This window comes from Microcaecilia unicolor, chromosome 5 (genome assembly GCF_901765095.1).
Source record: "Microcaecilia unicolor chromosome 5, aMicUni1.1, whole genome shotgun sequence".
Classification (NCBI taxonomy): Eukaryota; Metazoa; Chordata; class Amphibia; order Gymnophiona; family Siphonopidae; genus Microcaecilia; species Microcaecilia unicolor.
This window is the reverse complement of record NC_044035.1, coordinates 213,525,209-213,552,328: the sequence shown is the minus strand read 5'-3', so window position 1 is coordinate 213,552,328 and position 27,120 is coordinate 213,525,209. Positions and strand designations below refer to the sequence as shown.

General features: G+C 47.8%; 1 protein-coding gene across 1 annotated transcript in view; it reads left to right on the top strand.

Annotated features, from left to right (window-relative positions):
* FHOD1 (formin homology 2 domain containing 1) overlaps window positions 1–27,120 on the top strand; it is a 586,414-nt gene that overhangs the window by 428,687 nt on the left and 130,607 nt on the right. The window contains exons 14-15 of the mRNA XM_030203753.1: window positions 20,640–20,792; window positions 26,808–26,990. Coding sequence (XP_030059613.1) covers window positions 20,640–20,792; window positions 26,808–26,990 — 336 coding nt within the window. The remainder of the gene's footprint in view (window positions 1–20,639; window positions 20,793–26,807; window positions 26,991–27,120) is intronic.

Here is a 27,120-nt window from a genome sequence, read left to right as displayed (position 1 = left end):
GATGTATGGTAGACCAAGACCCGTTCTCAGAGGACTATGTTTGTGAGGAGCTAGCTAAACTAAAAGTAAACAAACGATGGTGCCTGATGGGATACATGCGATGGTGCTCAAGCAACTTGGAGAAGTTCTAGCGGCTCTGCTGAGTTACCTCTTCAATGCTTCCTTAGAGTCCGGAGTGGTCCTGGAGGACTAGAGAAGGGTGGATGTGGTCCTTTTGTAAAAGAAATAAGGAGGAGGTTGGGAATTACAGACCTGTTAGTCTGACTTTGGTGGTCAGTAAACTAATGGAAACAACTCTAAAGAGGAGGATTGTGAGGTTTCTCGAATTGAATGGAATTCAGGACCCTAGGCAGAATGGCTTCACTAGAGGCAGGTCGTGTCAGACAAATCTGATTGATTTCTTTGACTGGGTGTCCAAACAGTTGGATGTGGGTGGGGTCACTAGATGTGGTGTACTTAGATTTTAGCAAAGCCTTTGACATGGTTCCGCACAGGTGACTCATAAATAAACTGAGTACCCTCTGTATGGGACCTAGAGTAACTGATTGGGTTAAAAATTGGTTGAACAGGAGACAGAGGGTGGTGGTAAATGGAGCTTGCTCTGGAGATAGGAATGTTATCAGTGGAGTGCCGCAGGGATCGGTCCTGGGATTGGCTCTTTTTAAATTTCTTTGTGAGTGATAATGCGGAAGAGCTGTAAGGTAAGATTTGTCTCTTTGCAGACGATACCAAACTGTGCTACAGGGTGGACACCCCGGAGGGTATGGATGAGATGAGGAAGGACCTAGCGAACTTGAGGAATGGTCCAATATTTGCAATTAAGATTTAATTCTAAAAAATGCAGGGTTATGTACTTGGGTCACAAGAATCCGAGGGAACAGTGCAATATAGGGGGTGAAGCGCTTCTGTGTACGAAGGAAGAACAGGACTTGGGGGTGATTGTGTCTAATGACCTTAAAGTTTCCAAACAGGTAGAAAAAGTGACGGTCATAGACAGAAGGATGCTTGGATGCAAAAGGAGAGGGATGACCAGCTGCAACAAAGAGATGATAGTGCGGAGAGTGAGTATGTGTCATGGGGAGGGACTGGAGAAAGGCAGGATACTGTGTGTGTGTTTCATGGGGGGGGGGGGGGGGGGGCTGGAGAAAGGCAGATGATGTGTGTGTGGTTCATATTAAGGCAATACTGACTTGAATGTTGGCTATAGATGCAATAAAAGCTTTTGACCACATGATTGGAGTTGTATGCTTAGGGTGTTGGGGAGCTATAGTTTTGGCCCCTTCTTTTGTAGATGGGTTGCAGTGTTATATACTAGTCCTAGGGCTTGCGTACGAGTAAACAGAGGAAATTCTCCCTCTTGCCCCTGCTTGCCTTGGTGATGGAGCCTCTTTTGGTAACTGTTCAAGACAATCCTGATATTTCAGGGGTTGAATAGCCCTTACTTCTATACAAAACTCTTTTCTTACATATGCTCTTGGTGCAGCAAGACCAGTGTTGGCATTAGAGGGTGGGGTGGGGGTGACATTGCTTTATTCATGGATGACTTGTTCCTTACCCTGACCAAGCCCCTCTTACCCAGTTTGTTTAAGAATATTCAGCAGTATGCAGCATTATCAGGATTTGAGATTAATTAATTAATTAATGTTACCAAAACAGAGGCCTTTGCTGTAGGGATATCTCTTGTGATGATACAGAATTTGTGTGTCTCCTTTGCTTGGGTTCAATCTAGTATTAGATACTTGGATGTGAATATTACTCTGGCTTACAAAGATCTGTTTCAAACAAACTAGTCTTCTTTTATTAAAGGAGCTTAAGTTGGATTTGTAGTGTTGGGATGTCTTGGAGCGTTCGTGATTTGGTAGGATTGCCACAATAAAGATAAATGTATTGCCAAGATTGATGTACTTGTTCCAGGTATTGCCTATCATGACATATTGAGCCAGACTTCCTTACAGGATAGGATAATAGTTTTCTGGCATTAAAAAACAAAAAAACAAAACAGACTACCGAAGAGTATATTATATTAGGACTGGAAATGGGGTGGTTTAGGGGTGCCGAATATGGTTGCTTATTACAAGGCAGTGCACCTTCATACAGCAGTGGAATGTTTTCAGGCTTAACCTCATAAACAGTGGGTTGCTTTCGATCAAGTGCTGACAGGATTCGGTACTCTTGGCACATCTTTTATGGCTTCCTGATTGTTATAATCAGTTACAGGTAGACACCTGTCCTACCATACATTCAACTTTTTATTGTTGGTACATAATGTACCAAGGCGCTGATATTTTGCCTTCAAGACATACATCTATCTTGGCTTGTTTGTTAATTGCACCTAACATAAATGCTTTGATGTTTAGTCAGTGGGCTAGGAAGGGCCTGAAAACTTTGGAGCAGTTGGTGGATGACAAGTTTTATTCTTATGAGAGTCTATCTTGTACATATGGTCTACCGGTGACAGATTCCTTGGCATACAGTATGGTGATTCATATGTTATCACCTCAGTCTATTAAATCTCTGCTGTTTTGGGAAGAGGCCTTTTTAGAGGAATTGTGTGAAGACTCTGTGGGTATTAGATGGCTAATTACAGCGGTGTATAGATACTTCAGAGACCATATGCTGGTTACTTTGATGCATAGGCAGAGATGGGAGTCAGTGCCGGGGGTCCTATATGATAATGATATATAGAAAGTTATGGAGTCCATTTTGGCCTAGGGACCAACTGCAGTGAATTTGAAGGAGAATGTGGTAAAAGTGATATATCACTGGTGCTTGACCTTGGTAAGACACCATCATGTGTTTCCAGCAATTCCATTGGTCTGTTGGTATCATGGTAGGGAGCGAGGAACAATGGGGACATCTTTGATGAAGCTGCTGGAAACCAACAGTGTTCTAGAAAACAATTCAAGCTTGGCTTTCTTATTGGCTGGGACAACCTATCCCCTTGGATTTGGCAGTCTTTTTGTTTCGTTGGCGAGTGATAGCCCTTACTTCTATACAAAACTCTTTTCTTACATATGCTCTTGGTGCAGCAAGACCAGTGTTGGCATTAGAGGGTGGGGAAACAGGGCAATTGGTCTGGGCCCCCATACCATAGGGGGCCCCTAAATGTGCCTCAAGCTAAAGGAGGTATGGGCAGCTTTTGGTCCCCTCCCTGGTTTCTGCCGTAGGCCCCTGAATGTCTAATAGCCCTGAGTGAGACTCCTGATGGCATTGTAGTAGAAATCTCCTTTGACCCCCCCCCCCCCCCCCCCCCCCAAGTCTTGAAGTGGCTCACTCAATTGTGTTTTCTTGGTGAAATGGAATGTTTGAGGGCAAAACAGGTGGATGGGTATGTTGTCTAAATGGAAAAAATATGGTGACCTTTCATGAGCAGGGTTCCTTAGGGTACTTGGAAGAATGTTAAGTTCTAGACAACTGTTAGTCACGGCTCCTGTCTGGGATACCTATGTTGTTGTATGGGTTACCTGGTGGCGGGGGGGGGGGGGGGGGAGTCACTGTTCTAAGGTAATTTTGGAATGTTTGATGGAGATGATATTGTAGTTTTGATTGTTTTTACAAGGTGTTTCTAAAAAATATATTAAAAAACAAAACATATCTTTTGGCCCATATCAAAGAAATGCATCTCAGAACGGAGAAACAATAGTGTTGACAATGTCATATTTTTATTAATCCTGTAAATGAGCATCCATCATAGAACACAGCTTATACACCAACAATTCAAATCCCAAGAGGACATTAATATATATAGGCTCAATCTTCATGTTAACATCAACATGTAATCAGGTCAAGCAGATATTATCCAGCAAACAGCCCAGCTGGACAGTAAAAAAGACTCATTTAATCTATGGTAGGCATATATCAGTAGGCTCCCATATTGACAAAATTTGGTCAGTTTCCCTAGTGGTTAGAGCACTAACCTGACAACCAGGGAAGCCTGGTTCAATTCCCACTGCAGATCCTTATGACCTTGGGCAAGTCAATTAACCTCCATTGCCTCAAGTACAGACTTAGATTGTAAGCCTTCCAGGGACAATAAAATATATAGTAACTTACTGGAAGCTAAATCCAAATAAATAACCCATTAACTTCCCTTCATTGTTCCACTATTCAGTAGTCAAAAGACCCACTTCATCCTTCCATCTCTGCACGTCCATTAATTTGGCTGCCAGCAAGAGATGCAATATTAATTGAAGTAATCCACTGATCAATCTGAATGTGTAGAAAACCCCAGCAAAAACTTAGGTCTGAAACCGAATCATTTTCTAAAATCTCTATATCTTTGGGCAAGTTCACCATATAATTCAAAGGTCCCCTTCCCTTCACATCCTCTCCAGCTCACTGAAGAATTCAGTTTCCCCATTCTGTGCAGTTGGAGTGTTATATAATTTACATACAATTTTGTTTTATGTTTAGTTATAGCTGGAAGCAGACATCTATAACAATAAGATGGGAGAGTTGGAATATATTGCACTAAATGAAAAATTGGATATAATAGGTATTACTGAGACCTGGTGGAAGGAGGATAAAGGGTATGATACATACCTGTAGCAGTTGTTCTCCGAGGACAGCAGGCTGATTGTTCTCACGACTGGGTTGACGTCCGCGGCAGCCCCCACCAACCGGAAGAAGCTTCGCGGGACGGTCGGCACGCAGGCCACGCCCACCGCGCATGCGCGGCCGCCTTCCCGCCCGTGCACGACCGCTCCCGCCAGTTGAATGACAAGCAATAAAATATGAAACACACAACTCCAAAGGGGAGGAGGGAGGGTAGGTGAGAACAATCAGCCTGCTGTCCTCGGAGAACAACTGCTACAGGTATGTATCATACCCTTTCTCCGAGGACAAGCAGGCTGCTTGTTCTCACGACTGGGGTATCCCTAGCTCTCAGGCTCACTCAAAACAAGAACCCAGGTCAATTGAACCTCGCAACGGCGAGGGTACAACAGAAATTGACCTACGAAGAACAACTAACTGAGAGTGCAGCCTGACCAGAATAAATTCGGGTCCTGGAGGGTGGAGTTGGATTTACACCCCAAACAGATTCTGCAACACCGACTGCCCGAACCGACTGTCGCGTCGGGTATCCTGCTGGAGGCAGTAATGAGATGTGAATGTGTGGACAGATGACCACGTCGCAGCCTTGCAGATCTCTTCAATAGTGGCTGACTTCAAGTGGGCCACCGACGCTGCCATGGCTCTGACACTATGAGCCGTGACATGACCCTCAAGAGCCAGCCCAGCCTGGGCGTAAGTGAAGGAAATGCAATCTGCTAGCCAATTGGAGATGGTGCGTTTCCCGACAGCGACCCCTAGCCTGTTAGGGTCGAAAGAAATAAACAATTGGGCGGACTGTCTGTTGGGCTGTGTCCGCTCCAAGTAGAAGGCCAATGCTCTCTTGCAGTCCAATGTGTGCAACTGACGTTCAGCAGGGCGGGTATGCGGCCTGGGGAAGAATGTTGGCAAGACAATTGACTGGTTAAGATGGAACTCCGACACCACCTTCGGCAGGAACTTTGGGTGAGTGCGGAGCACTACTCTGTTGTGATGAAATTTAGTATATGGAGCATGAGCTACTAGGGCTTGAAGCTCACTGACCCTACGAGCTGAAGTAACTGCCACCAAGAAAATGACCTTCCAGGTCAAGTACTTCAGATGGCAGGTATTCAGTGGCTCAAAAGGAGGTTTCATCAGCTGGGTGAGGACGACGTTGAGATCCCATGACACAGTAGGAGGCTTGATAGGGGGCTTTGACAAAAGCAAGCCTCTCATGAATCGAACGACTAAAGGCTCTCCAGAGATGGCTTTACCTTCCACACGATAATGGTAAGCACTAATCGCACTAAGGTGATTCCTTACTGAGTTGGTCTTGAGGCCAGACTCTGATAAGTGCAGAAGGTATTCAAGCAGGTTCTGTGCAGGGCAAGAACGAGGTTCTAGGGCCTTGCTCTCACACCAAACGACAAACCTCCTCCACTTGAAAAAGTAACTCTTTTTAGTGGAATCCTTCCTAGAGGCAAGCAAGACCCGGGAGACACCCTCAGACAGACCCAACGCAGCGAAGTCTACGCCCTCAACATCCAGGCCGTGAGAGCCAGGGATTGAAGGTTGGGGTGCAGCAACGCTCCGTCGTTCTGCGAAATGAGAGTCGGAAAACACTCCAATCTCCACGGTTCTTCGGAGGACAACTCCAGAAGAAGAGGGAACCAGATCTGACGGGGCCAAAAGGGCGCTATCAGAATCATGGTGCCGCGGTCTTGCTTGAGCTTCAGTAAGGTCTTCCCCACCAAAGGTATGGGAGGATAAGCATACAGGAGGCCGGTCCCCCAATGAAGGAGAAAGGCATCTGACGCTAGCCTGCCGTGTGTCTGAAGTCTGGAACAGAACAGAGGCAGCTTGTGGTTGGTCTGAGAGGCGAAAAGATCCACCGAGGGGGTGCCCCACTCTCGGAAGATCTTGCGTACCACTCTGGAATGGAGCGACCACTCGTGCGGTTGCATGACTCTGCTCAGTCTGTCGGCCAGACTGTTGTTTACGCCTGCCAGGTACGTGGCTTGGAGAAGCATGCCGAACCGACACGCCCAACGCCACATACCGACGGCTTCCTGACACAGGGGGCGAGATCCGGTGCCCCCCTGCTTGTTGACGTAATACATTGCAACCTGATTGTCTGTCCGAATTTGGATAATTTGGCAGGACAGCCGATCTCTGAAAGCCTTCAGTGCGTTCCAGATCGCTCGGAGCTCCAGGAGGTTGATCTGCAGATCCTTTTCCTGGAGGGACCACAGACCCTGGGTGTGAAGCCCATCGACATGGGCTCCCCACCCCAGGCGAGATGCATCCGTCGTCAGCACTTTCGTGGGCTGCGGAATTTGGAATGGACGTCCCAGGGTCAAATTGGTCCGTATGGTCCACCAGAGCAGTGAAGTGCGGCAACTGGTGGAGAGGCGGATGACATCCTCTAGATTCCCGGTGGCTTGGAACCACTGGGAAGCTAGGGTCCATTGAGCAGATCTCATGTGAAGACGAGCCATGGGAGTCACATGAACTGTGGAGGCCATATGACCCAGAAGTCTCAACATCTGCCGAGCTGTGATCTGCTGAGACGCTCTGGTCTGCGAAGCCAGGGCCAAGAGATTGGTGGCCCTCGCTTCGGGAAGGTAGGCCTGAGCCGTCTGGGAATTCAGCAGCGCTCCTATGAATTCCAGAGACTGAGTTGGCTGGAGATGGGACTTTGGGTAATTTATCACAAACCCCAGCAGCTCCAGAAGTTGAATAGTGCACTGCATGGACCGGAGGGCTCCTGCCTCCGAGGTGTTCTTGACCAGCCAATCGTCGAGATATGGGAACACGTGCACTCCCAGCTTGCGTAGGTAGGCCGCTACCACCACGAGGCACTTTGTAAACACTCGTGGGGCAGAGGCGAGCCCAAAGGGCAGCACACAATACTGAAAGTGCCGTGCGCCCAGGCGGAATCTGAGATACTGTCTGTGAGCTGGCAGTATCGGGATGTGAGTGTATGCGTCCTTTAAATCCAGGGAACATAGCCAATCGTTTTTCTGAATCATTGGCAGAAGGGTGCCCAAGGAAAGCATCCTGAACTTTTCTTTGACCAGGAATTTGTTCAGGCCTCTCAGGTCTAGGATGGGACGCATCCCCCCTGTTTTCTTTTCCACAAGGAAGTACCTGGAATAGAATCCCTGCCCTTCCTGCCCGGGTGGTACGGGCTCGACCGCATTGGCGCTGAGAAGGGCGGAGAGTTCCTCTGCAAGTACCTGCTTGTGATGGGAGCTGAAAGACTGAGCTCCCGGAGGACAATTTGGAGGCAGGGAGGCCAAATTCAGGGCGTATCCGCACCGCACTATTTGGAGAACCCACTGGTCGGAGGTTATGAGAGGCCACCTTTGGTGAAAGAATTTTAACCTCCCTCCGACCGGCAGGTCGTCCGGTACGGACACTTGTAGGGCGGCTATGTTCCCATGGATCCAGTCAAAAGCCCGTCCCCGGCTTTTGCTGTGGAGGCGCAGGGGGCTGCTTAGGCGCACGCTGTTGACGGGAACGAGCGCGCTGGGGCTGTCCCTGTGCCTGACGAGGCCTTCGGGCCGGCTGGTTGTACCTACGCTTCGCAAAAGAATAGGGTGCAGCCTGCCGAGCCCGGGAAAAACGCCCGCCCGCGGGGGCGGGTGCTGAAGGCGCCCGGTGGGAGAGCTTGTCGAGAGCGGTTTCCCGCTGATGCAGTTGGTCAACCATCTGCTCGACCTTCTCGCCAAAAATATTATCCCCCCGGCAAGGGACGTCAGCCAGTCTCTGCTGGGTGCGGTTGTCCAGGTCAGAGGCACGCAGCCATGAGAGCCTGCGCATCACTATACCTTGGGCCGCAGCACGAGATGCCACGTCACAGGTGTCAAAAATCCCCCTGGACAGGAACTTTCTGCACGCCTTCAGCTGCCTGACCACCTCCTGATAAGGCCTGGACTGCTCCGGCGGGAGCTTATCGACCAGGTCCGCCAGCTGTTGCACATTGGTCCGCATGTGGATGCTCATATAGAGCAGGTAAGATTGGATGCGGGTCACGAGCATGGAGGATTGGTAGGCCTTCCTCCCAAATGAGTCCAGAGTGCGAGACTCCCGCCCCGGGGGCGCCGAGGCGGTATCCCTCGAACTCCGTGCCCTCTTGAGAGCAGAATCCACGACCGCTGAGTCATGGGGCAACTGGGGCCGCATGAGCTCTGGGTCAGAGTGGATCCTGTACTGGGACTCTGCTTTCTTGGGAATGGTGGGGTTAGTTAGTGGTCGCACCCAGTTCCGAAGCAGCGTCTCCTTCAGGACATTGTGCAGCGGTACCGTGGAGGACTCTCTAGGTGGTGATGGATAGTCGAGGACCTCGAGCATCTCGGCCCTCGGCTCTTCCACAGAGACCACGGGGAAGGGAATGCTTATAGACATATCCCGCACAAAAGAGGCAAAGGAGAGACTCTCAGGAGGTGAGAGCTTCCTCTCCGGTGAAGGCGTGGGGTCCGAGGGAAGGCCCGTAGACTCCTCTGAGGAGAAATATCTAGGGTCCTCCTCTTCCCCCCACGAGTCCTCATCCTCGGTATCGGACATTAGCTCATGTAGCTGAGTCCTGTACCGGGCCCGGCTCGACGTCGAGGCACCGAGGTCTCGGTGTCGTCGAGCGGTGGACTCCCGCGCCGGCGGGGACGGAGCTCCCTCCATCGACGTCGACGGGGACTCCACCTGCGTGGCGGTCGAGACCGGCACCGCAAGCGGCGGCGGTGTCGACAGCCCCGGCGCCGGGCTAGAGCTCGCCGGCGCCACAGTCATCGGCGCCGAGGGCGCAAGCACCCCCGGCGCCGGCACAGCCTGGCGCATCAGCCCTTCCAGGATCCCCGGAAGGATGGCTCTGAGGCACTCGTCCAGGCCCGCTGCCGGGAAAGGCGGTGGGGCCGGTAAGGGTGTCGGTGCCAGAAGCTGCTGGGGGCCAGGAGACGGCACCGAGGTGCCGGAACCCTGACGCGTCAGTACCTCCACCACCGACGGAGATCTCTCCTCTCTGCGATGACGCTTCGGCGTCGACTCCTCTTCAGGGTGCACCGAGGGCTCCCGGTGACGGCGCTTCTTATCTTTTTTCCGGTGCACGTCACCGGCGCCGGAGGGCATGGAGGAGGAGGAGGTCGATCCCCCTCGGTCTCGAGGTACCGGGTCCGACAGGGTTCGGTCCCGTGGCTCACGAGCTGAGGGAGTGACCGGGGCCGACTGCCCACGCGGCCTCTCAACCCCACTCTCACCGGCGGACCGGCGGGCCGACGGGACCTGTTCTCCTGGGGTCGCTGCCATCGGTGCCGATGTCTCGGGCATCGATACCGGTACCGAAGAACCGGCCTTCGATACCGATGCCGTCGAGGTCGACGTCGAGGGGCTGGCGCAAGTTCCAAAAAGACGGTCCCGCAGAACTTGCCTCGCAACCTGAGTCCGTTTCCGGAGACCGAGACACAAAGCGCACGACTTGAGATTGTGCTCCGGCCCGAGGCACTGGAGGCACCAAGCGTGGGTGTCGGTCTGCGAGATCGGCCGGCCGCAGCGACCACACTTTTTAAATCCACTCGGGACCTTCGAGGACATCGACGGAAAAATCGCGTCGGCGAAGTCAAAGTCGGCAATGGTGGCTAAAATCACACCACGCAAAAATCAACCGACCGAGCGGCCACTAGGCCGCAACGTGGCGTCCCCGCTAGTAAGCGAGGGAAAAGGGGAGCGCGTGCTCCACACGCGCGAAAAATTTCTTTTTTTTTTTTTTTTTTTTTTTTTAAAACAATACAAACAAGATGAGAGGAAACCGAACGGGAATCCAAGCGACGATCCGCGTAAACGCGGTCGAAAATCCGGCGGCTGAACAGAGAGAGAGGCAATTGCACAACTCTCTCAGTCGCGGAAAAAAAAGTAACTGGCGGGAGCGGTCGCGCACGGGCGGGAAGGCGGCCGCGCATGCGCGGTGGGCGTGGCCTGCGTGCCGACCGTCCCGCGAAGCTTCTTCCGGTTGGTGGGGGCTGCCGCGGACGTCAACCCAGTCGTGAGAACAAGCAGCCTGCTTGTCCTCGGAGAACCAGTGGGACACTGTCATACCAGGGTACAAAGTATATTGTAGTGATAGGGTGGACCGGACTGGTGGAGGGATAGCATTGTATATTAATGAGAGCCTTGACTCAGCTTACAAATTCAGCAGGACACAAATCACACCTTTGAATCATTGTGGGTTGAAATTCCATATATAAAAGGGAAAAGGACGATGATAGGAGCAGGGCCGGTCTTAGCAAGTGCGGGGCCCTATGCAGACCAATTTGATGGGGCCCCACCCTAGCCCTGCCCCCACCTAACTCCGCCCCCACCCTAGCTCCAGGGCCGGCTACCCCTCCCTCTGAGTTCCCGGGCTGCTCCCTCTGAGCTCCAAGGCCCCCAGCTCCAGGGCTTCCCCCCCTAGGGCTCCCAGCTCCAAGGCCCCCCTCCCTCCCGGTCATTTTTTAACACCCCCTCCAAAATCCAGTACTAGGTATGCCGAGAATACAAAACACTCTAGGACCTATAGAGCAATTCTACCATACCATAAGCAGTCATTTCTACGAATCACACAAAGAAAAGGAAAACATCTTAAAACACTACAGCACTAGAACATCAATTCACCTATTGTAAAATGAAACCTGACAGAATAGTACAGATCGTCGATCCTGCACAGTCAATGCCAACTGAAAGCCATGTCTTTTTCACAAACACAGATACACCCTAATCCACTATAGAATAAGTAGTAATATTTAAACTTTCTATTTAGACAAAAATTAAACTGAACCCCCAAGATGCCAGACTCTGCATACAATTCAACACCACAGAAACAGAAAATGACCCCTAGTACTGTGCAAAATATAAAGACAGCAGATGTAAATTTGAAAAAACTAACAAATACCAATCACCACTTTACAAATTAACAAATAGAAATAAAACAAATACAGAAAATAAAATAATACCATTTTATTGGACTAATACATTTGGCTTCCAGAGGCCAAAATCTCCTTCCTCAGGTCAATACAGTATAGTACTGTTACAGTATCCTATCTTGACCTGAGGAAGGGGGTTTTCTTCTCTGAAAGTTAAGTCGAAATGTATTAAAATTAGTCCAATAAAAAGATTACCTTATTTACATGTTCTATTTATAAACATTTATTAACACAGCTACAATACTATATCCTAAAGCAAAAAAATAAAAATATATATTTTATTTACAGTTTGTTGTCTCTGGTTTCTGCTTTCCTCATCTTCTTTTCACTGTCTTCCTTCCATCCAGCATCTGTCATCCAGTGTCTGCCCTCTCTGCTGATCCCTCCATCCAATGTCTGCCCTCTCTCCCTGCCCCTTCCATCCACATCTGCCCTCTATCTCTGCCCCTTCCATGATCCATCCACCATCTGCCCCTGTCTGCCCTCTCTCTCTCCCCCATCCATTCACTGTCTGCCCTTTCTATCCCTGCCATCCACTGTCTGCCCTTTCTCTCTGCCCCTTCAATCCACAATTTGACCTCCCTCTCCCATCCATCCGGGGTTTGCCCTCCCTCTCGCTACCCCATCCAGGATCTGCCCCTCTCTCCGCCCCTTTTTCAGTCCCCAGTTCCAGCCCCACTATCCCACCAGTCCCCCATTTCAGCCCCAGCCCTTTTCTCCCACCAGTCCCGAGCTTCAGCCCCCCAGCCACTTCTCCCTATCCCGTTTACAGCCTCCAGTCCCAGTACTAGCCCCCTTATCCCACCTACCCTCCTTTTCAGCCCCCAGTTCCAGCCCCTTCATCCACATGCCTTGTATTAGGGCCCCCTTTTCAGAACCATTCTCCTACCTGACCCACTCATGCCCCATTTTCCCACCAGCCCCAGGCATGGCCCCCATTTTCCCATATGGCCACTTCTCAGACCCCAGTGCCTGCCCCCTTCTTCCATCCGAGAAGCCCCTCCCCAGTCCCCTTCTCCCATCCAAGAACCCCAGTCCCCTCCCCACCCGTCCCCTTTAACCATCCAAGAAGCCCCTCCCCACCCCCTTCTCCCATCCGTGAACCCCCTCCCCACCTCGGTCCCCTTCTCCCATCCAAGAACCCCAGTCCCCTCCCCACCCGTCCCCTTCTCACATCTGAGAACTCCCTCCTTAGTCCCCTTCTCCCATCCAAGAACCCCAGTCCCCTCCTCACCCGTCCCCTTTAACCATCCAAGAACCCCCTCCCCACCCCCTTCTCCCATCCATGAACCCCCTCCCCACCTCTGTCTCCTTCTCCCATCCAAGAACCCCAGTCCCCTCCCCACCTGTCCCCTTTAACCATTCAAGAACCCCCTCCCCACCCCCTTCTCCCATCCGTGAACCCCCTCCCCACCTCGGTTCCCTTCTCCCATCCAAGAACCCCAGTCCCCTCCCCACCTGTCCCCTTTAACCATCCAAGAACCCCCTCCCCACCCCCTTCTCCCATCCGTGAACCCCCTCCCCACCTCAGCTTTAGAAATGTTAAGTAGTAGTCTCCTTCCCATTTGAGAACCCCCTCCCCACCCTTCCCCCCACCTGAGAACTCCCACCCCATACACCCTTCTCCCATCTGAGTCCCCCCCCCAACCTACCTACTAGCTTTGTTCTCCGGTCCCCACCACCCTCACTGGCTTTAAAAAAAGAATTTGGAAGCGCCAGAGGGACAGGCAGCACCTCCTGTCTGCCCTCCCTGCTACTAAAAATGTCTTCGACGTCGTCATTGGGCCTTCTCACATTGAGTCCCACCCACCCTCGCGGTAATTGGAAGTTACCTCAAAGAAGGGCGGGACTCAATGTGAGAAGGCCCAATGACGACGTCGAAGACATTTTTAGTAGCAGGGAGGGCAGACACGAGGCGCTGCCTGTCCCTCTGGCGCTTCCACAGTCTTTTTTTAAAGGTAGGACAGGGTGGGAGCAGCGGGTGCAGGGCACCCCCCACCCGCTGACAGCCGGGGCGGACCGCCCCCACCACTCCGCCGTCGCGCGCCATCCGAGGGAGGGAGGACTGGAACTCGGGCGGTCGGGGCGGGGCGACCTTAGGCGCGCCGCGCGGGGCCCTATGCAGCCGCCTCGGTCGCCTCGCCTTAAGACCGGCCCTGGATAGGAGTGTACTACCGTCTGCCTCGCCAGGATGAGCAGGTAGACGCAGAAATGATAAAAGAAATCAGAGACGCAAACAAAATGGGCAATGTGATAATAATGGGTGACTTCAATTATCCAAATATAGACTGGGTAAATGTAACATCGGGTCACGCTAGAGAGGTACAATTCCTTGATGAAATCAAGGACAGCTTTATGGAGCAGCTGGTGCAGGAGCTGACAAGAGAAGGAAAAATTCTAGACTTGGTCCTTAGTGGAGCGCATGATCTGGTGAGGGACGTTATGGTACTGGGGCCGCTTGATAACAGTGATCATAATATGATCAGTTTTGATATCAACCTTGAAGTAGCTATACACAGGAAGTCAAATACGTTAGCGTTTAACTTTAAAAAAGGAGACTATGATAAAATGAGAAGAACGATGAAAAAAAAACTTAGGGGGGCAACTGAGAGGGTAAAAACTGTACAACAGGCATGGACGCTGTTCAAAAATACCATCCTGGAGGCCCAGGCCAAACATATTCCACGAATTAGAAAAGAAAGACGGAAGTCAAAAAGACAGCCGGCGTGGTTGAAAAGTGAGGTGAAGGAAGCTATTAGGGCTAAAAGAAACGCCTTCAGAAAATGGAAGAAGGAACCGTCTGAAAATAACAAGAAGCATCATAAGGAGTGTCAAAGCAAATGCAAGGCGCAGATAAAGAAGGCCAAGAGGGATTACGAAAAAAAGATAGCATTAAAGGCAAAAAAACATAGCAAAAAATTTTTTCGGTATATTAAAAGCAGGAAGCCGGCAAAAGCATCGGTTGGGCCGCTGGATGACAGAGGGGTAAAAGGGGCGATCAAGGAAGATAAAGACGTAGCAGAGATATTGAATGAATTCTTTGCTTCGGTCTTCACCAAGGAAGATTTGGGTGGGATACCGGTGTCGGAAATGGTATTTCAAGCGGACAAGTCGGAGAATCTTACTGACTTCACGGTAAACCTGGAGGACGTAATGGGGCAGTTCAGCAAACTGAAGAGTAGCAAATCTCCTGGACCGGATGGTATTCATCCTAGAGTACTGATAGAACTGAAAAATGAGCTTGCGGAGCTACTGTTAGTGATATGCAATTTATCCTTAAAATCAAGTGTGGTACCGGAAGATTGGAGGGTAGCCAATGTAACGCTGATTTTTAAAAAAGGTTCTAGGGGAGATCCGGGAAATTATAGACCGGTGAGTCTGACGTCGGTGCAGGGGAAAATGGTAGAGGCTATTATTAAAAACAAAATTACAGAGCACATCCAAGGACATGGATTACTGAGACCAAGTCAGCGCGGCTTTTGTGTGGGGAAATCTTGCCTGACCAATTTACTTCAATTCTTTGAAGGAGTAAACAAACATGTGGACAAAGGGGAGCCGGTTAATATCGTGTATCTGGATTTTCAAAAGGCGTTTGACAAGGTACCTCATGAAAGGCTACAGAGGAAATTGGAGGGTCATTGGATAGGAGGAAATGTCCTATTGTGGATTAAAAACTGGTTGAAGGATAGGAAACAGAGAGTGGGGTTAAATGGGCAGTATTCACAATGGAGAAGGGTAGTTAGTGGGGTTCCTCAGGGGTCTGTGCTAGGACCGCTGCTTTTTAATATATTTATAATTGATTTAGAGATGGGAGTAACTAGCGAGGTAATTAAATTTGCTGATGACACAAAGTTATTCAAAGTCGTTAACTTGCGACAGGATTGTGAAAAATTACAGAAGGACCTTGGGAGACTGGGCGGCTGAGTGGCAAATGACGGTTAATGTGAGCAAGTGCAAGGTGATGCTTGTATGAAAAAAGAACCCGAATTATAGCTACGTCATGCAAGGTTCCGCGTTAGGAGTTACAGACCAAGAAAGGGATCTGGGTGTTGTCGTCGATAATACACTGAAACCTTCTGCTCAGTGTGCTGCTGCGGCTCGGAAAGCGAATAGAATGTTGGGTATTATTAGGAAAGGTATGGAAAACAGGTGTGAGGATGCTATAATGCCGTTGTATCGCTCCATGGTGCGACCGCACCTTGAGTATTGTGTTCAATTCTGATCGCCACATCTCAAGAAAGATATAGTAGAATTAGAAAAGGTGCAGCGAAGGGCGACTAAAATGATAGCGGGGATGGGACGACTTCCCTATGAAGAAAGACTAAGGAGGCTAGGGCTTTTCAGCTTGGAGAAGAGATGGCTGAGGGGAGACATGATAGAGGTATATAACATAATGAGTGGAGTGGAACAGGTGACTGTAAAGCGTCTGTTCACGCTTTCCAAAAATACTAGGACTAGGGGCCATGCGATGAAACTACAGTGTAGTAAATTTAAAACAAATCGGAGAAAAGTTTCTTCACCCAACGCATAATTAAACTCTGGAATTCGTTGCCGGAGAACGTGGTGAAGGCGGTTAGCTTAGCAGAGTTTAAAAAGGAGTTAGACGGTTCCCTAAAGAACAAGTCCATAACCCACAACTTAATGGACTTGGGAAAAATCCGCAATTCCAGGAATAACATGTATAGAATGTTTGTACATTTGGGAAGCTCGCCAGGTGCCCTTGGCCTGGATTGGCCGCTGTCGTGGACAGGATGCTGGGCTCGATGGCCCCTTGGTCTTTTCCCAGTGTGGCATTACTTATGTACTTTATTATTATTATTATTAGCATTTGTATAGTGCTACCAGATGCATGCAGCGCTGAACACCTGACATAAAGAGAGACAGTCCCTGCTCAAAAGAGCTTACAATGTAAATAATACAGACAGACGAGACAGTTACAGGTGAGGAAAGTAAAGGTGAGAAGGAAGGAAGGGAGAAGGGGGAGAGCAATTGAGTAGTGGCTAGGAGCTAAAAGCAATAATGAAAAGGTGGGTTTTCAGCGTAGAGATGAAGGTAGACTTATAGGTCCAGGAAGTCTATTCCAGACATAAGGTGCCGCGAGAGAAAAGGAATGAAGCCTGGAGTTAGCAGTGGAGGAGAAGGGGGATGACAAGAGAGATTTGTCCAGTGAGAGGAGTGCACGGGGAGGAATGTAGGGAGAGATGAGAATGGAGAGGTAATGGGGGGCTGCAGAGAGGATGCATTTAAAAGTCAGTACGAGAAGTTTTGTTATGATTGTGGTCATAACCCCTCTCAAACTTACCTTTTTCCTGGTGGTCAGCTTAGCTGGCTTCTGTTTCTTTTGTCTGTCCTTTCTGAGCAGCTGGCTCTCTCTCTCTGTGCTGGCAGCTTCCAGCAGCATGACTCTAATTGTTTCACTTTACCACAGCTGTGTGGGTGGACTGAGTTAGCTGTACCTCTCTTTGGCTGTACTGGCTTCAAGTGCTTCATGGTTTTGCATTGGTGTGGGTTGGGCCTCTCTGGGTCAGTGTGCTGTTGCCTGGGGCTAGGAAGTGTGACATCATCAGGGAGAGCCTTGATAAGGAAGTGGTGTTGTTTCCTTCAGAGCCTTTGCAACGGTGGTGTTTGCTTTAGGTAGGATGGTGCAGTGTGCACTTCTGACTTTGTGTCTAGTTTCCCTGCTTGCTTTTGCTAAGGTCCAGGTTAGTGTTAGTGCAGTGTGCACTGGTGTTTGTGTGTTTAGCTTTCTTGCTTTTCCCTTTGGTTCCCCTGCTTTTCCCTCTTGGTTTTGGAAGCATTGCTGTGTGTAGGGCTTTGGAAGCTCTGTTACTGTTAGAAGTACTTCAGGGTTTGGTGGTGTTAGGAACACTACAGATTTTGCTGTTAGAAGTACTCCTGGTGTTTGTGCTATTGAGAGCATTGCAGTCTTTGCTGTTTGGGTTGTGGTGCTGTAGGAAGCACCTTGTTAGTTTGGTGTCTAGCTTGCCAGATTAGTGCTTAGGAAGCACCTTGTTAGTTTTGTGTCCCGCTTGCTAGGGTAGGGCTTGGGAAACTCCTTGTTAGTTTTGTATCTAGCTTGCTAGAGCGGTGCTTAGTAGCACCTGTGTTAGCTTTGTGTTTAGTTCCCTGCTCTGTTAGTTTAGGGCTTAGGAAGTCCCTTTGTTGAGCAGGGCTTAGGAGCTCCTGTTTAGTATAGGGCTTAGGAAGTCCTTTTGTCAGTTTACTGTTAGGAACACTCCTGCTGGTTTAGGGCTTGGGAGCACGTAGATCAGTTTAGGTTTAGGAGTACTTCTGTTTCCAGTCCTGGTCCTTGTGTCATCCGGTATCCGGTAAGTCCTGCCGGCCACTCGAACCCAAGGGCTCAACCCTTGGGGGGGTAGTGGCCAAGCGCAGGTGAAGCTGTATGGACCAGTCCAGTGTGTTCCGGTCCAGTGTGTTCCGGTCCGGTGTGTGTTCCAGTCCTGTGTCCTCCAGTCCGGGGAATTGCAGTCCAGTGTTCCAGTCCTGTGTCCTCCAGTCCGGGGGATTCCAGTCCATTTGTTCCGGTTCGCTGGGCAGTGCCTGCAGTCCCTGCCGGTGTGCTTGCCCAGTGTTGGTTGGTGGGTTTTGCCTGCTGCTGTCGCTCCTCGGCAGCAGCCCAAGGGCTCACGTTTGCTCCAGAGGCCGAAGCAGACAGGGAGCCAGTGAAGTGACTTGAGGAGTGGGCTAGTGTGGGTATAACGATTCTGATGGAAAATAAGTTGTGAACCTCCTGCTAATCATCATCTTCAATGGCTAGGGAGATGGGGGTCCAATCCATTATTCGAGGAACCAATTTGAGGATGCTAAATAACATTGAACTCCATAGATATCCATGCATTAGAATGCCTCCTTCAAGCAGAGGTTTTTGTTTTTCTTAGCCAGACATTTACATATTTGGCTATGATTCTCAGGCTTCATAACAAAATTATGGAGCTGGGAGAGATCCAAGATGACACCTGCAAGGCAAGATGCTTTGCTTCTGCTCTCCTGACCATGAGCTAATCTAAGCCTTTATGGATTTACTTTTTTCTTTATTATGGTCAACAGAGAGGGTAAAACTAACTTTACCCTAGAACTGCCTACTTTAACTCAGACTACTATATCACAGATAGTAGTGTTTTTGAAGCAAGCCAAAATGTTGGGAAAGGTCCTTGTCAGGGATGGAGAGGGAACTCCACCCCTAGTTAAAGCATCTTTGAGCCTTGAATACTGGGAGCCTCTTCTGGCTCCAGGAGAAAATATTCTAAGGTGGCTGTTGCCGCAAGAAGTACTGCTAGTGAAAATCCAGTCTTGGGAACTGCCCTTGAGACCAGATGATTGTTCTCCTAGAGTTTGTCCCCAGAAGCTGTTGTCTGCCTGGGTTACTGCAAGTCCAGTAACAACCATATTAGAAAGTGCTGATAATAGTTCATGCCCAGCCCTCTGTAGGTCAGTTTATATCAGTTTTGACCAAGACTGCTACTGTCACACAGCACGAGATATGGACTGTGTTGTTTGCTTTGGGGAAAAAAAAAATATGAGTACCAGAGTTGCTACTATGGAAGGGGATTTAAGACAGAGGACTGGTGTAACAGTTGAAAAGGAGTGGAGTAGCCTTGCTACTATTAGTACATAAGTACATAAGTAATGCCACACTGGGAAAAGACCAAGGGTCCATCGAGTCCAGCATCCTGTCCACGACAGCGGCCAATCCAGGCCAAGGGCACCTGGCGAGCTTCTCAAATGTACAAACACTCTATACATGTTATTCCTGGAATTATGGATTTTTTCCCGAGTCCATTTAGTAGTGGTTTATGGACTTGTCCTTTAGGAAACCGTCTAACCCCTTTTTAAACTCTGCCAAGCTAACCGCCTTCACCACGTTCTCCGGCAACGAATTCCAGAGTTTAATTATGCGTTGGGTGAAGAAAACGTTTCTCCGATTTGTTTTAAATTTACTACACTGTAGTTTCATCGCATGCCCCCCTAGTCCTAGTATTTTTGGAAAGCGTTAACAGACGCTTCACATCCACCTGTTCCACTCCACTCATTATTTTATATACCTCTATCATGTCTCCCTTCAGCTGTCTCTTCTCCAAGCTGAAAAGCCCTAACCTCCTTAGTCTTTCTTCATAGGGAAGTCGTCCCATCCCCGCTATCATTTTAGTCGCCCTTCTCTGCACCTTTTCCAATTCTACTATATCTTTCTTGAGATGTGGCGATCAGAATTGAACACAATACTCAAGGTGCGGTTGCACCATGGAGCGATACAACGGCATTATAACATCCTCACACCTGTTTTCCATACCTTTCCTAATAATACCCAACATTCTATTCGCTTTCCTAGCCGCAGCAGCACACTGAGCAGAAGGTTTCAGTGTATTATCGCTGCCGCCGCCCAGATCCCTTTCTTGAAGGGGATTTAAGACAGAGGACTGGTGTAACAGCTTGAAAATGAGTGGATGAACAGCCTAATGATGCAATGGGCTGAGATCCAGGGTAACCCAATTCTACTGTGGCTACTTTTGATATTAATCCTCCATTGCCTCAGGTAAAAACTTAAAATGTGAGCCCTCCAGTGACAGAAAAATTCCTACTGTACCAGCATGTATGCTATTTTTATAGCTTTCGGACTTGCAGGCAATATATAAAAAATTAAATAGATGAAAATCGATCATTAACACACCTAAATTTGCATGTTGTTAGCGTTGATCATTGGAGAGTTAATTTGCCACACTGTTCCGGCTCTATTTTGAGGGCGCTGTTTCGGAATAGCATGGGGAATTGGTCATCGGGGCCTCAGTGCTTAACTGTCTAACAATGCTTAGCTGTCTAGTTCTGACTTCACCCTTGGATTGTCACCAAAATAACAGGTTTGGGGTTTCAGTGGCACTATCCAGTTAAGTGCTGTTCAATGTGCTTGGTTAGACCCGAACAGGCAATTTAAACAGCCTAAAGCCTCTCTTGGTCGTTTAAATCATTTTAAATATTGGGCCTTTGAGTTAAGGCTAAAACAATCATATAAAAGCAGACGAGAAGTGAGAGGGCTGATCACAGGCTGCTTGATAAGATGAGAAAGACATTCTGTGTGATCTGCTTTTGGTGTTTGAATTTGTGTGATTTAATCTGATTTTTCTTTTATTCTTTGTCCTGCAGAAAGCTGCTGATGGTAAAAAGCAAATAACTGTTTTGGATTCAAAGAGAAGCAATGCAATAAACATAGGTCTAACGGTACTTCCAACAGTGAACAGTATTAAAACCGCTATTCTGAACTTCGATGAATATACAATTAATAAGGAAGGTATTGAGGTAAGAAATGTAGCTCTGTGCAGTATTTACAAAATAATGAAAACTAACTGAATTGTCTATTCTTGAATGAGTCTTAAAGGTAACATAATAATTGAGAGCAGACAAAGACCTGTACAGTCCATCCAGGCTGCAATATATGAAAGATTGTAGAAGTCTGTCTAGCATTGGTATTAGCTTCCCACCGCTGGAATTGCCATCTAAGCATCATTCCAGTCCATCATAACATGTCAACAGCCATGAGGTCATTTCAGGTTTGTTTTGATACCATCATCTGTTTCTCATGCATTTTAAAAAAAAACTTCTGTCACTATTTTTCTTTCCAGCACCTTCACCAGAAGGGCATTCCAGATATCTGTCACCCTCTCCATGAAAAAGTATTTTCTGATATTACTCCTAAGTTTACCACCCTGGAACCTCAGTTCATGTCCTCTAGTTTTATCACTTCCCTTTTTCTGGAAAATATTTGTTTGTGTTTTGGAGTGGAGGAGTTCCCTAGTGCAGTGCTTCTCAAACCTGGTCCCAGTGGCATCCCAGCCAATCAGTTTTCAGGATATCCACAATGAATATATATGAAACATATTTGCATGCACTCCCTCCACAGCATTCAAATCTGTCTCATGAATAATCATTAACATCACAACTGTTATTAATGCACAATCCATATATCTTTATTTCTTTTTAACAAAATATGCAATACAATTCTTTCTTAACACAGTGTTTGTATGCTATAATTATTCACTTACACACTCATTTGCTCACATTCATACTCCTCATACAACACAACACAATATAAACTTAATATAACTTAATATAACAGGATTTGTTTCTGAATTCATTCCCATCTGTATACTCATCACCATATAGAGCATTACAATGTCACTTTATTGATCCTCAATCGATTATATTCTCAGCTCTGTTTTTCAAACATCAACTGGTTCATAGTCTAGGTTGTGAATTCCAGATCAAAAACCTCTTCAACTGAACTGCTTCACATGAAAATCACAGTTCCTTAATGGTGCCAAGATATTCTGTACAGCACCATAATACAAACTCCAATGTTCAAATTTCAGATCAAATCAACTGTTAAACTTGTAATAGATGAATTCCCTCTCAGGGTCATTGTTCTCAAGGTAATCAAATCACCACACTGGGACCTGACATGATCTTGTTTCGCTATAAATCAGCGTCTTCAGGGGTCTCATGCTCTAAACAAAACAATGTGTTTACATTATCTTAAAATCCAACCCCATATATCCACAAGCTCCCAAATTCACTGACAATACTTTTAAACAAGACTATCAGGCAAGAACCCACACACAGCAGAAGTGCAACAAGCACCAACAAACCAGGGCATAAGGCAATGCAAAGGCAGAGAATTTCCAACTGACTAATAAGCCCAGCAGCAGCTGAGGCTCACTGCAGCAATCACCAGGCAACTACAGGTGCTGTGTAGGTTCAATCCAAGCAAGCAAGTCTGGCAGCCCGCAAGATCCGGACTGGACTGGGCTGAAATATGGAACGGGTGACAATAACCAGACAGTCCATTGCAGCCACCAGGTCTGGCCACCAGGTGGCGAGAGGAAGGAGAGCACGAAACATGGGCACAACCATGACAGCTACTAGGGTTTGTCATCAATTACCCAAAGTCCCACCTTCTTCCAGTTCAACAACTAGAATTCATAGGAGCTCTGCTGGACTCTCAGACAGCTCGGGCCTATCTTCCCGAGATGAGGACAGACAACCTTCTGTCTCTCGTATCCATAGCCAGAGCGTCTCAGCAGATTACAGCTCGGCAGATGTTGAGACCGCTAGGCCATATGTCCTCCACAGTTCATGTGACGCCCATGGCATGCCTTCACATGAGATCTGCTCAATGGACCCTAGCTTCCCAGTGGTATCAAGCTGTGGGGAATCTAGAGGATGTGATCCAACTGTCCACCGAATTTCACAGTTCTATTCAGTGGTGGACAATTCGATCCAATTTGGCCTTAGAACGTCCCTTCCAAATTCCTCAGCCTCAAAAAGTGCTGACCACGGATGCATCTCTCCTGGGGTGGGGGGCTCATGTAGATGGGCTCCACACTCAGGGAGCTTGGTTCTTCCAGGAATCAGGTCTTCAGATCAATCTCCTGGAGTTGCAAGCGATCTGGAACGCTCTAAAGGCTTTCAGAGATCGGCTGTCCAATCAAATTATTCAAATTCACACAGACAACCAGGTTGCCATGTACTACATCAACAAGCAGGGGGGCACCGGATCTCGCCCCCTGTGTCGGGAAGCCGTCCACATGTGGCTTTGGGCTTTCTGTCACGGCTTGTTTCTCAAGGCCACGTATCTGACATGCGTAAACAACAGTCTGGCCGACAGATTGAGCAGGATAATGCAACCTCATGAGTGATTGCTCAACTGGACGTGGTACACAAGATCTTCCGGGAGTGGGGCACCCCCTCGTTGGATCTTTTTGCCACTCAGATCAATCACAAGGTCCCTCAGTTCTGTTCCAGACTTCAGGCCCACGACAGGCTAGCGTCAGATGCGTTTCTCCTACATTGGGGGAAGGGCCTTCTGTATGCTTATCCTCCCATACCTCTGGTGGGGAAGACTTTGCTGAAACTGCAAGACTGCAGAACCATGATTCTGATTGCGCCCTTTTTGCCATGTCAGATTTGGTTCCCTCTTTTTCTGGAGTTGTACTCCGAAGAACCGTGGAGATTGGAGTGTTTTCCAACCCTCATCACTCAGAACGAAGGGGCGCTTCTGCATCCCAACCTCCAGTCGCTGGCTCTCACGGCCAGGATGTTGAGTGTAGACTTCGCCTCCTTAGGTCTTTCTGAGGGTGTCTCCCGAGTCTTGCTTCCAGGAAAGATTCCACGAAGAGGTATTATTCTTTTAAGTGGAGGAGGTTTGCTGTCTGGTGTGACAGCAAGGCCCTAGATCCTCGCTCTTGTCCTACACAGACCCTGCTTGAATACCTTCTGCACTTGTCAGAGTCTGGTCTGAAGACCAACTCCGTAAGAGTTCGCATAAGGCATCTAAAATAGGGGCCTATCTGTTGCTCTTTTATTTTTTTAGTAGAAATATCTGTTTTTACAACAGTTTCTATTTATTTTTCTTCTGAAATGGTATTTTCCTTCCACACACTCAAGATTGGGTGAATCAAGCACAGAGTAATGAAGAGTAGAGGAACTAAAACAGTATACACTTTCTTCACTGAGTTTCTCTTTGTATCTGAATCAGTGGCGTAGCCAGACCTGACATTTTGGGTGGGCCAGAGCTAATATGGGTGGGCACTATATAAAAGTCTGCCCAGCACTATCCCCGCCTCCCAACCACCAGCTCTGGCACAGACCGTATAAGTCTGCCCAGCACTATCCCCACCTCCCATACACTGCCCTATTGAAGATCGCTGTGGTCAAGGGAAATTAATCAATCCCCTAAAGCAGTAGATGTGAAATGAGGATTCCTTGGGATGTGTAACAGCTACGCATTGGAAGGATCTGGATAAGTAGTGTTTGAAAAAATATAATTTGAAAATATTGAGAAACTGAAGTCATCTGCATAGCTGACATTACTGTTCTGAATTGTTATTGGCATTTCTTCTTCCCATACAGTTGCACCATTAGTGGAGTTTTTTTCTGACCTCCCATGGCTGGTATGTCTGCACTGCTAGTTAAGAAGCAGTTATTGACTTACTGAGGTGTTTTTTTTTTCTCCACTGTTTTGAGTGATTGAGTATCCACTGAAGGAAAGCTACATGACAGTCTCTAGAAACACTGTTTGAAAGTTTCTGTAATTGAGTTTCTAGCTCCAGTGGTAAATAATCAATACATCAGACTACCAGTAGGGCAGGTGCACATACTACTAACAACACTCATGACAGCTAGCAATATTTTTACTACGATGGCTGCCTTTTTAGCGCAGGAGATATTAGCATGGATCCACACTGTCTACCACGAAATAAACCCTGCACTAGCTGCTTACTATAGCTTAGTAAAAGAGCTCCAAGATTGATATACAGCCTCAGACATAGCCCTTTACCCACAGCACTGCAATCATTTCAACTACATGCAAAGCTATAATGTGGTAATGGGCAATCTGATGTACGTGTGTGTTTCCTGGTGCATCATGTTGTCGCTGTTTCTATTATATCACCGTGCAGCGTTCAACACAAACACAATCACCTACTGTCCCAGCACATACCTCTGTTACAATGGTGGAGTGATACACGTCCGTGCTGTACGTCCATCCGTCCAGGCATTTCTCATGTCCAGCCCTGGCAGTAGCCCCTGGGCAGAGAAATTGAGCACCCGGTCTAGCCGGTACCGCCAGCACATGCTGTCCACCGCCACCCCGTCCACCAGGTTAGCGGTGGCCGGCACCAGGCAACAGTGTTCAGGAGATGCGGCCAGGAACACCACCACGAAGCCGTTGGGGATGATGCTGAGCAGGAAGAAAATGAGCTGCTGGAAGGGTCCCCACTGGCCCAGGAAGCCAGTCACCTTGTTGTAGTCCCGCATGACCCAAGGAGCGCGTGTCTCTGGAGATGTCAAGCGCCCTAGCGGAAGGGGAGGGGTGTGTGTGTAACGGACAAATGCGGTGAACAGCCGACGAACTCCGCGCTACCGAAGGCGGTATGACCGCTCCCCCCACGGGCTTCTGTTCTGAGAGGCAGTGAAAAGGCCACGGGACGGGAGGCACCGGTGGGCGGGCCTCAGAACCTGGAGAGAGCTTAGCCAGAGCGCGAGCGGGTGCCATCTCCATGGTATGCACTGCTGCTGCAGTGTGTGTGCGCTTGGGTGGGCGGGCCTGGGCCCACCCAGGCCCACCCGTATCTACGCCCCTGATCTGAATAGGCCTGTTTTCTGTTTGGGAATGTGAACTTGTGCCTAACATTTAACCTAGAGCAATAGTTCACGAAACTGTCCTGAGGGATCTTTCAGCCTGTTAGGTTTTCAGGATACCTAGCAAGAAAATGCATGAGATAACTTTCAATGCACTACCTCCATTGTATGCAGATTTATCTCATGCATAATCTTTGCTGAAATCCTGGAAAACCTATTGGTTGTAGGACTGGACTTGGGAAACACTGTTCTAGGGGTACTGATGGACGCTACCCTATGTATGGAACCGCAAGTGAAGAATTTATTTAAGACAATTTTTCAAATTAAGATGGCTTTGATGTATTAGATCTTATTTTCAGGAGACTCATTTTCAATTAATAGCTCAACTAATAATTTTGCCACAGCCACATATTATTGCAACTCTGTCTTTAGGTATTTCAGTTAGTCTTAGCAATAGATTGTAGTTATTTCAGTTAGATTTTTGGTACTAGAAAGTTTGACAAAGCAATACTGATTTATGAAACTCCACTGGTTACTAGTACAGGCCAGAATTACTTTTAAAGTGATTTGTATAGTTTTTGATTCCTTATGGGGCTTACCGCAGAATATTTTGCAAATTCTTTAGAAATTCTTGCTTCTAGAGATTTGGTTAGGAGTAGAAATTGCTGCTTACTTGTATTTCCATCAATTAAGGGGAATTACATTTAAACATAGTTTTAGCTTGTTTTTTTTTTTTTTCATTTCAAGCAGTTAAACTTTGGAATGGTCTTCCTTTTGAACAATGGACTGGAATCCCTATATGGAGGTTTCCTTGATATTGAAGACATTTGTCTTTGCTAAAATTACTGTACTGAGTAATCTTAATTTTTGTTAGGTATATTGATGTTTTAATTGAGAACATGTTTAAAATGTTAAATTCCTAGGGAATGTGCTAGCTTTTTTGATGTAATTGTACATCCTCAGAACCTTACTGTAAGGGAGTGGTAACTAATAAAAAATAGTGAATAGAAAGTAACACAGATATTACATGATTGAGCCATCAGATCACTCCTACTTTGTAAAGTTAGTTATTAATGAGGATAATATGTCATATTTAAAAACAGATGAACATTTTAAGTTATTTCATATTTTAGGATTATTACATGTTTTTAAATTTTCAACTTTATTTTTTTCCAGAAAATTTTAACTATGGTTCCAACAGATGAAGAGAAGCAGAGGATTCAAGAGGCGCAGTTAGCTAATCCTGACGTTCTGTTAGGATCAGCGGAACAATTCCTCCTATCCCTGTCTTCAATTAGTGGCTTGACAGACAGACTTCAGCTTTGGGCATTTAAACTAGACTACGAGGGTATGGAAAAGGTAAATAAAAAGTAATCAGATTGGCTCTTTTTAACTTGGAGTTTTACTAGTCTATGCTTGTATTATATAAACTCGGTGCCAGAAGAGCAATTTTGAGATGTCTGGTGAGCCAGCCTTTTGTAATCCATAG